The sequence below is a fragment of the Toxotes jaculatrix genome, chromosome 12 (genome assembly GCF_017976425.1).
Source record: "Toxotes jaculatrix isolate fToxJac2 chromosome 12, fToxJac2.pri, whole genome shotgun sequence".
In the NCBI taxonomy this organism is placed as follows: Eukaryota; Metazoa; Chordata; class Actinopteri; family Toxotidae; genus Toxotes; species Toxotes jaculatrix.
Window position 1 is genome coordinate 8,773,838 of NC_054405.1, and position 12,323 is coordinate 8,786,160.

The 12,323-nt window shown below is 39.8% G+C and overlaps 1 protein-coding gene across 6 annotated transcripts in view; it reads left to right on the top strand.

The window, feature by feature from the left end:
• The first annotated feature begins 1,396 nt into the window (after positions 1–1,396).
• Positions 1,397–12,323, top strand: part of gabrb4 (gamma-aminobutyric acid type A receptor subunit beta4) — a 47,279-nt gene continuing 36,352 nt past the window's right edge. For 3 of the 6 annotated variants that reach the window (XM_041051280.1, XM_041051281.1, XM_041051279.1), the window contains exon 1: positions 3,428–3,500. In XM_041051280.1, coding sequence (XP_040907214.1) covers positions 3,428–3,500 — 73 coding nt within the window. Of the gene's footprint in view, positions 1,477–3,405; positions 3,501–12,323 lie in introns of those variants that run through there. The other 3 variants (XM_041051278.1, XM_041051283.1, XM_041051282.1) reach the window with 3 other exon arrangements.

Genomic DNA, 12,323 nt, shown 5'->3' on the forward strand with positions numbered 1-12,323 from the left:
AGATACAAAAGAGCGAGTCCTGCCTCATGATGAGGAATTAAATGAAAATAAATAAATAAATAAATGAAAAAGATTGCGCGCGTTTGCGCTGTGTACGCGCGCATGTGCGCCCCTGAATGTGCGGTTGTGTGCGGGTGCGTAGGCTACGTGCGCGTTTCTCTCTCTCTCTCTCTCTCTCTCTCTCTCTCTCTCTCTGCATGTGTGTGTGTGTGTGTTTCAAAAATGTGGCAAAGTGGATGAAATGCATGGAAACGCACCGGCACACACTCCCAGCATCCTAATGGGTTTCAGAGAGAATAGACAGACAATTCAGCGCACGAACAGGCTGTCGCTAAGGAATTCACCTTAGGTGTCCCCCCCCAACCCCCCTTCTCCCCCCCTAAGAGGACATTATTTTAATTTCTGCTAAGAACTAGAGAAAAAAAAACGAAGGGGGGAAAAACAGACAAGATTTCCCTCATCATGTCTCTCTGGACTGTTGCATCTCTGTCATTTGTTCAGTGTTTGGAGGAGAACACGAGCGGACCATATTAACGTGTTCAAACGCCATTTAACGTTGAACAGCGGAGGGAAGTGGACTTTTCAGATAGGTTTGCATCTTTGATATGAAATCCGACGCTGTGATACATGCATTGGCGTATCAGGGGCCATCCATATTTCTCGGCATCTAATTTTTTCACCAGAGGAGTGATATAGCCTGCTCTGACGTCTGCATCAGATATTACCCAGTGCTTTTTCAATGTGCATTTTCCCCTCAGTGACTTTGCGCTGATCTACATCATCATCAGCAGCAGCAACGGGGGGGGAAAAAAAGAAGGGAATGAAGATTTCATTTTTCTTTTTTTTAAACTCACCGCTCCCCTTCAGCCGACCAGCGTTTCCAGCTCAAACAAATATCTTTTAACAACATCACGCTGTGGAATAGTCTGGCGCCAGAGCATCGCTGGAACCATGCCTCTTCTGCAGATTTGGACTGGGAAATTTCATCCACCAATTTGATCATCAAGAGGCTGCTGCTCAGTCATTCATGCCAGTGTTTGTGTTTTTTTAAGGGGAAGAATACTTGTCATCACTTTTTAAACTATTGTGTGTGCTTTTTTTTTTTTTTTTTGAGCAAGATGTCTGATCTTCTGGTGTTGGTCGAGGGGCTCTGTGACCTGCACGGATTTCCATAGCTGGGGAAAACAGCGGGGGCCAATTACGAGATTTATTTTATTTTATTTTTTAAATCGAGAAGCCTATTTTAATAAAGACATTGCATGCGTAGATGTAGGCTAGTTTATTCAACATTTTTAAAAGGCAATTATTTTTTGATTGCCAGTTTTTACTTTGTGCTTTTTCGGGAGGACCACTGGACTGGTTGGATTATAGAAACTATATCTAAGGATTTGTGGAGATGTTGGGTCGTCAAGAAGATAAATTATGTGGAATTTTCTCTGCTTTGGCGGCTTTGTCCTTCGTATGCTTTGTTCAAAGGTAAGAAAACGTCGCTTGGAAATTAAAAAAAAAATCTTTCACACCAATAGATGTGATTATCGACCAATAAGAGGCTGAGATCTGGCAAATCGCATTAACGGGGTACCCAGGCCTACTTATTAGGGGAATTGCTGCCGATATATGCTCTAATAGTCGGTGCTGTGGCGCGCGCGAGCGTAAAAACATGCGCGTGCACCGCATGAAGCCTATTGTGAAACGTAACCTACTCCCGTTATCAAAATGGGGATATACATACATGTATTGGTTGGGGTTCGACTTTCAGTATGATCCTAGTTAAAATGACAGTCCTCGGTAGGCTACAGTAGGCTCACCCATGAATAGATGATAGGATCAATTATTCGATCATCGATTGATTACGCTATGGTAAGCAGCTAAATGTATGGCTCACTGTGCTGTAGCCACTCGGCCTTCAAGCCTACTTATTTTCCATCTCTCTAAACGCAAAGTAATATTCCTACTCTTATGATCACCTTAATTGCCCATTTTATTGACCGGAACCAAATCAATCAAAATCGAAAAATAATCCCAGCAGGTCATCATCTGCTGCTGCTGCTCAAGATAGGGGACAGGGTGTAAGATTTTACGTTTCAGTAAACTCTTGTAGGCCTTCTAATGTTTACAATATGAATTACTGCACACGCTTTTATGAACATCATCACAGTCACAATCTCCTGATCAATCCCTTTATTGTTTTGTTGATAAAGGCGCTGATACATTTCCCTTGTGGCCTACTCTTCCTTGTCTGCAGTAACCTACAGCCTCAGTTATGAGATTTAAGTGCTCACTGAGGACTGGGTCGCACTTTTTGACATTTTGATTCCATTGTAATATCCCTTGGTAACAGATGAGAGGGCGTAATCTTGTATGTGTTTCAGGTGTCAGTGGTATTCTCTCATAACTATGCTCTCAGGTGTCAAACCCACAAGTCCTAGAACTGGCCAGCTTGATGAACAGCTGCACTACCTATGAGCTAATTGAACAGTGCTTCCCCCTGACTGAGCCAAGGGCTAGTGCTCCTATCAGGGGAGCAATTTTAACCCACTTCTTCCCCTCACACTCATTCCACACCCTCCCTGTAACAAGGAACCCCAGCTGGAGAGCCGCTCTCAGTCAGGTGATGCAGGTCATGGCACCAATGTTATAGATGTCAATCAGACTATTGCGGACTATACGTTCCTCCTGGGGATAGTCTGTCTCCAGGCCCAGACTGACAAGGCCTCTGGCATTATGATGGGAGGCTGTGTTACAACCCTGAGCTTATTTAAATACATGCACAGGCAGACTGGGCTCCTACCTGAAGAGGCTAGCCAGAGAAACTGACATTGTCACGTTTAATACCACTATATTGAAGGTCTGACATCAATAAAATGCTTGACAGGTGTATCATCATCACACTCCCTCAACTGATTAGATGGTTGTACTGTACTACAAGGGGATAAATGCACACACAAGGCACATTTTTTAAACCTTTCTCACGACAACAACACAAGAGTCAGTGTGCTTTTAAAATCATGTTGAATTGTGGCTTATTATTATGTAGTTTAATTAAAATTTTACTCTTGGTGACAGCCAAGAATGCAAGATCAAAACTGACCATGACTAAGACAGAGTGAAACAAAGGACAAATTAAAGCTGAGTTTACATGAACTGGGATGCATGGAGGGATGGATGAACTTATGTGCTGTTTGGTGCATCTTAAGTCCTCTTTGGCTTTGGCCTTTGTCAAAGCCTCACCATGTTGATGTAAGGGCTTCCTCTTCAGAGGCAGCATTCATGGCATTAATGTTGAGAACAGAGAGCAAGTGCCGTGCTAATTTGTCAGACTTCATCATACAGTAGGTGTGCTGTCGAGAAACAAAATGTCTATGTCTTTAAAATGGCTCTTACACTTGTGGTTTCTGCCCTCAGCTCCTCCACTGGAAGCACCGGAATGTCTGTGGCCAAGACCACCGTGGACAAGTTGCTGAAAGGATATGACATCCGTTTAAGGCCTGATTTTGGAGGTACGTGTTGCGACTGCGTCTGTTTTTAGGGGCTCAGTTTCTGCTGTCAAGGGTATTTACAAGTTAAGGTTTGTGCACAATGACATTTGTGAGTCATTCCGCTGAAATCTGTTGAAGAGTTTTCCTGTGACAAAATATAGGGAATAGCTTTGAAGTCACTGCTACCATGTCGTTACTATGCACCTATTCACATATCGAAGATGGCTGCTGCTCGAGACTGAGGACATACATGTAGAAAAACAGTCAAATCAGCAATAGTGAATGTACTGATTTTAATCCTGTTCTGATCATAGATGTTTTATGGCCTCTTTGTTTTCTAAAGCAGTGTTTCTGAGCGTTTGATTTGCAGATCAGGGAAAACACTTTTGCCCCATTAACTTTTATTGGAAATTGTGCATCTTTTACATCCGCTCATTAGAATAATGGTATTTTGATAATTGCTGAAAATATAAGGCATGGGGGACAAGTCATTAGTGTATGTCATTTGGGTTGATTGTTTTACTGAAGCTATTTAACCTCACTAGATGTTAAGCAGTGTAAAAATAGTTCAATATTTGAATAGCATACTAGCCTATCGCTAATGACCTAGCTACTTACGGGGATACTTTAATGTAAAATGAAATGTTTGGAAAACTTCAAGGAGAAAAAAAAAAGCAGATTAAGAAAAAGGCACCTGCACTTACAGCATGTAGGATCAGTCTAAAGAGGATATTTCCCATTTCATTGTTTTGACTAACCCTAACCCTAACCCCCTAACACTGGCAGCCATAGTTATGGTTCTAATTCATTACAGTATATGAAGCTGTACCTATTAATTTCAGCACCAGCTTTATTGTTCCTGCTGGGCACTTGTGTTCAAAAACGTATTCAGAGAAGCTTATGGCCATACATTGCAGTTACTGTTTGAAAAAAAAAAAAAGAACAAAGGAGGCTTTTCACCACCAGGACATGTTCACAAAGGGTGATGATAATTTAACAAGAGCAAATAACACAATAGAAAGTCTGTTGCCGTTTAAATTCGCTCCAGCTCTGGTGCTGCACGGCCAAAAATCTACAGTATCTGGAAATGTACTGACATCCTGAAAAACCCCAGTGCTGCAAAATTCATGATCATCCCATGCTTAGCCACAATTATCGTCAAATTGCTCCTCTATTAGTTAGTCAAATATTTATGTTATTATTGAATTAAGTGTAAAAATTAGAGTCATAAATGATAGACGTGACATTCAATGTACTGAAAAAATAAACTGAATGCTAGATACAGACTGTGTGGCATGACTCACCTACAAAATATCTGAATATGTTTTGCAGCCAGGTTACGTGTTAAAAGTCTGGACTTAATTAAAGAAAATAGTAGATTGATTACACAATATATGATGATGTTCATTGCCTCGTTGACTTCACATAATCTTATTCACTGTAGCACTGGCTTTTCTTTTGCCAACTAACTTAAGAATATTGTGTTTGCTTCAGTTAGGTCTAAATGTACATGCATTTACACTGTGTTGACATAATGCATCTGATTATTATTAAATTCAAATCTAAATGGTGCTTATTAAGTATATATTATTCACCAGCATCTTTTTAAATAAGCTGCAGGCAGCAGCTTGTCAGTCCTGTGACTACGCCACACTTGATGAGAATGAGAGCAAGCAGTGAAAAACATATAGCAGGTGCGCCTCCTCATATAACCTTCCTCTGGATGGGTGCTCTGCCAAAAACAGATGCTCTGATGAAGGCTTATGTGTCAAAACACGTTAGCCTGATAATAGCCATTGTAAAAATATGTTATAGTTTAGGTTACGTCTTTGTTCTGTGTTTTGGATTGCTGCCATTCCAGAGTTGTATCAAGATTTAGTGCAAGGAAATGAGAACAAGCAGTTAAGAAATCTCATTCACTTTGTTTCCGATGATTAAAACAAGCTTATAATGCTCAACAATAGTTTTGAACATTTCACATTTAAGTACTTTATATTTGCAGACTACTTCAGTTGGGGAGTTGTCAGCTAGCAAGGCCCAGTCCTTTTTATTAAAAAAAATCTCAAACATAAACAGTGTCAATGTTTCAGTAACATTTTCACACATTAATGAGCTTTGTGGCCACGTAGTTGGTTCTTGTAAATTCCAGTTGGTTGTGTTTCTCTCTGACGTTTCAGATTGTGCCCTAATAAAATCATCTTTATTATCGTCCTCACCAACAACAGTATAGCTCATCAGTTACACAAATGAAAGCAGATTAAAGAACTAAATGAAACCAACAACTTTGTCACATTTTTGTTGACACATATTTGACTGTTAGCAAATACAGAAAATACTCCACTTTGCTATATATTCACACAAAACAATGCAATGCAAAACACACATCTTGTCCACAATTAACGATGAAAGTATGCATTAAATATGGATATAACATTGGGTAAAAGATATATAGATACTGTATATTTCTGCTTAAAGCTAAAGGGACAAACTGGTTTTTATTATAATTTATCTGCAACCAAATCCTGTTCTTACTTGTCGTATATACAAAACAGTGACCGAGTTGGTTATCTGTATTGTTTCGCCATTGTGCCGTGGTTTAAGTAGTGACATATTAGATGAAACAAAAAATGGATTAAAACAAATCACTGATGTGAATTCAAAGCAGAAAAGTGTCAGGCAATGAATAAGAAATTGTTTGATTTCTTGTTCTAGATTAAATTATTATTAATGTCTCTGTAGGTGTTGGTTACTTGTTGGTTATTACCCACTATTGTCTAGCAGCCTGTGAATGCACTGGAGTGGGAAGAGCAAGTTTTAAAGAGTGAGTATCCCAGGCAGAGAGTAGCTGTGCTTTACCCTCAGGCCAGGGAGCTGTAGTCCATCATGTCTTGATATTTCCAACATCAGTCAGCTACTTCTGTCGTGACACAACTGCTGACGACCCTCAGCTCTCCAGATTCAACAAAGAGGGTTTTAATTTAGCACAGTGCTGGACACTGACTGTGGTGCCTAACAGCCTGGCCAACACCCACATTTGAAATAAAACTAAGTTAGAGCTGTATATTGGTGGGGACAAAGCCTGTGATTTGAATGGTCAGAAATAGGTTGCCAAGGATGCCGTAAGATTTAAATGATGTGTGGTGATCTTCCCACCAGCGCATGCAGATGAAAAGCCCCCACTGCAGTCACTCTGCTCAGACCCTGCCCTCTTCTCCCCCATTAATCTCTGAGTCAAACTGGAATCCAATAAATAGAGCTCTGAACTGGTAGATAGACCCAAATGGCAGGTATCCCATCATTTGGGATTTTGCAGGGGAGCTGAATTGCAATTATTGTTGTTATTTTGTAAAAAATAAAAAAAATAAAAAATTGCAGGGAAACTTGCAGCTTTGTGATATTTTTCCAAACTCATGCATCAGTTGCAAATGGTGTATCTATTTTTCTCTTTCATTGTCTGTTTATTTGGATTATAGCCCTTGGATGAAACTTCCTAACAAGTTGCTCTTGGTCATAGAGCTGAATCATAGACCACAACCCCCATATGACCTGAATGATGCATTGCATAGATTTAGATTCAGCAAGTTAACCAGAGCATTGCAGATCTGGTTAAGAGAGTTAAGAGAGTACTTCTGTATTATATTATATTATACTACTCTCACTCCTGAACTACTCCAAATGGGCAAACATCTTTTAGAGAAGCGAAAGCACTACATGAAACCGAGACATGCATGATTGTCTGTTCGTAGAGTTATGTGCTACTTGTTTTCTTCTCATCTTCCAGTGAATGATCCTGTTCTAGCACAAAGGTATAAATCACATATGGCAAATGGCTTGGGATGAAAAATTGTATGCGGGAAGTTGCAGAATCCTGGACTAGCCTCAGAAAAGCTTGTTCAAAAGCAAAAAAATGTTCTGTTTTCAGCAGTTTGATCATGTTGATTGTGTATTAGCTGGTTAGGCAGATGATTCAAACGGGGGATGAATGGGCTACATGGCAATATGGCCTTGTTTGGAGTATCAGTAAATCTATGGAAGGAACTACTGCTTGGATCGGTTATAAAGAGAGGACGTGGGACATGCAAATGGAATTACAGATCAAACTAAAAACAGCTCTATCCTACTAGGTTTTGCTGGTGTGTTTGAAATTCTGCGTGAGGGACTGAGCCTCAGAACACCATTATCCGAAGCACCCTGTGATAGTTCAGAGCTTCATAGTTGGAGCATTGTGACTTTTGCGTTATGTTTGACATACATATAAGACAGGCTGGCCGTGTTCAGGGTCTAAAGCAAAAAATGTGGGTCAAGCACGCCTCTATATCCTAAGAAACAGTGATCTTTTGAAAGAGGAGCTAGGCACCCTCAGTGGCATTAAAATGAGGCTGCCCATCAGTGGCAGAGCTCCTTGCAAACCTGGATCAGGTGCTGAAGAGTCTCTTTACATGCTTGAGTGTGCCTGAAAAGAAAGAAATGCATGTTCTTATTGTAATGTGCCTGTACCCAGTGAAAGATAAAATCAGAGCCATCAAAAGATACCACCAGCCTTAAGACCCTTTTTGAGCTCAGGCCATTTTTTGTGTATGGTAAACTACTAATGCAAATTTTTAGCTGCCTTTTCAAAATGTGACCCTGCAGTTGGCTCAGCTGCCTGTTAATTATGATGTGGACAAGGAGATTGTCCCGTCCTGTGATGCCTCCTTCTGTGAGGTCAGTGCAGCGCCTTCAGATAGGATGGTTGGTACAGAAACCCCCTGGGTTTGCCTCCTGATCTCTGACATCAACTGAACATGGTTAGATGGTGAATAGAAAGGGACCTTATCCCTTGTGTCCTGTATTGGCACAAATATCGTCTGGAAGATGGATTCTTTCTGTATGGGGACCAGAATAATTATACCTCCCTGCACCTGATCACTGATCATGAAGCAAATACAGTAGAATCATCTGGGTACTGCTCAAATGAAAAGCCTCGCCTGTCATGCCGTGTCCCATGGCCCAACATAGACAGAGAGGAAGAAATAAAGTGAAATCCTGCTCCCAAACTTCAGCAAATCAAACAAAATCTCCACAAGCCCCTTACATACCTTGGAGGGATTTAATTGCCTCTTGCCTGATTTGGATTTTGCATCTACATCTTCATCTGTCCCTGGAACTGTAGATCACAACACGGTGTTTGCAGTCCATAGTCTACTTGATGCTACAGTGACAGACAATAGGATAACGTCAAACTGTGATGGAACAGATTAGCATTCGTTATGTGGGCAGCTCCTTTTCACCTTGCTTATGAAGGTTGATGGTCTTGCCAAAGGAGCAGAGATTGCCAGACATTTCAGAATCAAAGCGTAGAACCCTTTTCGCAAAGATGAACAAGACCGTCTATACTATTAACCCCTGATAGTGGTCTTACTCGTAAACTTCCTGCTGTTGAGTTAAACATGTCTGATTGTTAAGGTGGTGTTGATTGTTGGTCAATCCCATGTGTGGTATGTTCTGAAAATGCTCTGCTTTGCTTTGCTAGCTTACCCAGCTGAGAGGAATGAACTACAGACACCATTTTGTTTGTAACGAATATATCACCCAGAAATCCAAATGCACGCTCCTTTACGTCCATCTGGATTTACAAGAAATTCTATAGAACAGAAGCATAAGTTATATCAGGCTTTGATTGGGCAGGGGCTCATTGTTAGGAGGATAAAATGGTTCTTTTAATGGGAATTGCTGATAATAATAAAAAGATAAAATAATAACAGCCTTAATTTTGGATTTTGGATTTTTCTGGCAAGCAGTTTTGTCATTGTTTTTCTGCATGTACATGTACTTAAATTGAGCTTTTTGTGGCACATTGATAAATAAGCAGACAATTATTAGAACTAGAACTAGTTATTCTCCAACTGAGTCTCACATTAACCTAGTGTCTGTGTAGTCCTCCAATCTGGATGGCCATATACACTGTTTGTACCTACGGTCTTATATGACCCGTAGACATGTCTGCTGAAACAGCCCCCTTACAGTGGCCGGCAAACCGTCATAATAATAATCACACAGTTAAGGTTGTGGAACAGTCATGGTTAAAAGAAACACTGGCAACTATTGGTTTCAAAAAGGAAACAGACAGCGGTAAAGTTCTGTGTTTTGTCGACCCATCCATTTACCCCAACCCCTTCCTAGCGTGGCTCTTTAAACTATGTCACCTGAATTCATCCATAGCGACCTCTAGAGGTTCTCCAACAGTAAAATGTAACTGTGGGTTATAATTAGTCGCTGGCACATATGACCTGTGGGCTTGTTTTTTATAGGACAGTCTCATTTTACCACCACATATGTGAACAAATACGTGATTAATGACAGAAAATCGCCAACCGTTGTGTATCTAGACAAAATGTCACCGCAACCATGTTCTTGTCTCAAGCAAACCTGTTTTATTTTCTGCTGAAAATACTGTTTGTTCATGTTTTCTGCATTGCTCCTTCATCTCATATATTTTGTTCTTTCCCTCATTCACGCTGCCTTGCATGCATGCACACACACATCAGCATTCAAGAGTGCTTGAGACCTTGCATGTGTCTACATAAAATGATTATTTCTCTGTCATTTCTCTGTCAAAATCACAACTACAAATACTGCCTATCCTGGATAACACAGCCCATCTTGGTATCTACAAACCCTTTGAAATACATGGCATTATATTGCAACAGTATTACTCTTTTTCATGCATCGGGGTTCACAAGAAATTCTATAGCACAGATGCATGAGTTGCATTGGGCTTTGACGAGGCAGGTGCCATTTGTTAGGATGAGAAACACCGTTTCTCAGGCACATGGCCTCAGTTCATATATGATGTTACACTGTATGATGAAGTGCTTTTCATAAAAGCGATGACCCATAAAATGTTTCTGAATAAATTTATTAGATAGAGTAATGAAATACATGACCTAGCTAAATCAGTTTCATAAGAAGCCCATTTAATTATTAATCATTCTCTCAATACATTTACGAATATCACATTTACAAGTTATCACCTTGTAGTAGATGGTTATTTGAAATTTTTTTTTTATAAATAACAACAATGTCAAAATGAACGTGTTATGGCTCTTTATTTTAAACTGTGGTAAAGACAGTCATGCTGCTTTGGCATAGACAATATACTGAGATTGGTTTTATTGCATGTTTAGTGTTAGCCATAACAGGACGACAAGTTCTTCTTCAGACAAATTTTGAATTTGTCCTATCTATACAGCTGGTGTCTTCTCTGCTCATTATCTCTGTGTGCATCAAAGGACTTCTTGTTTCCAGAATTAAAAAATACTGCCCATGGCCATGACACAGATGCCAATCACTGGGTAGTTTCTTTAACACAATAGTGGTGATGTCTTTTACTTATGCCAGTTAGGTAGGCCATTCGGTGTGTGGTCACATATCCGTTTCCGCATGTGATCTACTAAGAGATTATTTATTTGCCTGCATACTCCTTCTACCAGGGGTCGTGGACTGTGCTGAGTAGGGTTTGTTCTGTTGGTCAGGAAAAAGGGCAGGGTGGTCTGACACTGCTTCTGTTGCTGTTATTGATTTGTACATGGGAACTGCAAACATGTTGAATAATGAGCTACCCGTGTGCAGACTTGCTCAGGATTCTGGCAAAAGAAAATTCACAGTATTGATCTCAGTATAAACAAGGAAAATCAGAAAACAGTTGGAAGTTGGAAGAGATAGGAGGACCTAGCTCAGCTCTCACTTCATTCACACATTTGTCCTTGTGCAGGACATATTTCAAATCAAGCTGTCAACATCAGGAGAATGGGTTTCATGATCTCAGCTTCCACCATTAACAAAGCATGAAAGGTGACATGGTGACAAATTCTGTGGTGACAATTGCTGTGAACATGCCAGTCTTCCTACTGAGGTACAGGGCATTTCTAGACTTAAAAATTGTTAAAATCGTATTTTTATACACTCTGCACCACAGAATTTTATGGATACATGTATAGTTAAATCTGCTGCGCTGGAATCTATTTTTAATAATAGTTTTGGCTAGTAGATGTTACATGTCTGGTACATGGCATGTCAGAGTATGTGCTGATAATGAAGAGTATAGAGTAAAGACATGTCCAGGGGTGTTCTGAGGCAAGCACTTTTCAAGTGATGACTTATGAGCTTGTAGTCAGGGAGAGATGTTTTTTTTTTTTTGAAGAACCAAGCCAATGCATATTAGACGAGGCTTAATTCAGACTAAGCTTTATAGTCACTTGATCCACGCAGAACAAAATATAACGTGAAGAGTCTGTTTTTCACCTACATTTGATTTGAACCAAAAGATTTAAAGCACTTAAGATGAAAATCATTTACGTCACCAAATGGGAGGTGCTACATTGAATATATGCACATTTCATCTCCTATTAATCAATATACAGTCCATACTACAGACTTTAATGGAATTGCAGAAAACCACAAATTGCATTACAGACAACATTACAGGGAAAAATCACTCAGTAATAAATTAGTAACTGAAAAAAGTACACGTCTTTCTTTTTCTCTCTATCTACACAGAAAAGTCAGAGAAAAAAACTGATTGCTGGTTGGGAAGGTATTTTAATGACAAAGCTGATTTAATTTATGTAACCTGGACTATGAAACATTTGACCACTGCCTTTACTAGGAAGCTCCACATCACTCAAAGCAGTATCCACTGTTACAATCGGTGCTGTTGTCAAATACGGTATACTAATAAAATAAAAATAAATCAATATCTTACAAAAGTAATGGGAAGCTGCAGTGTTACACAAACATGTAATGAAAGATTCAAACCAAAAGTGAATCACTATTTATGAATATGCTGCATAGCAGTCATGCTAG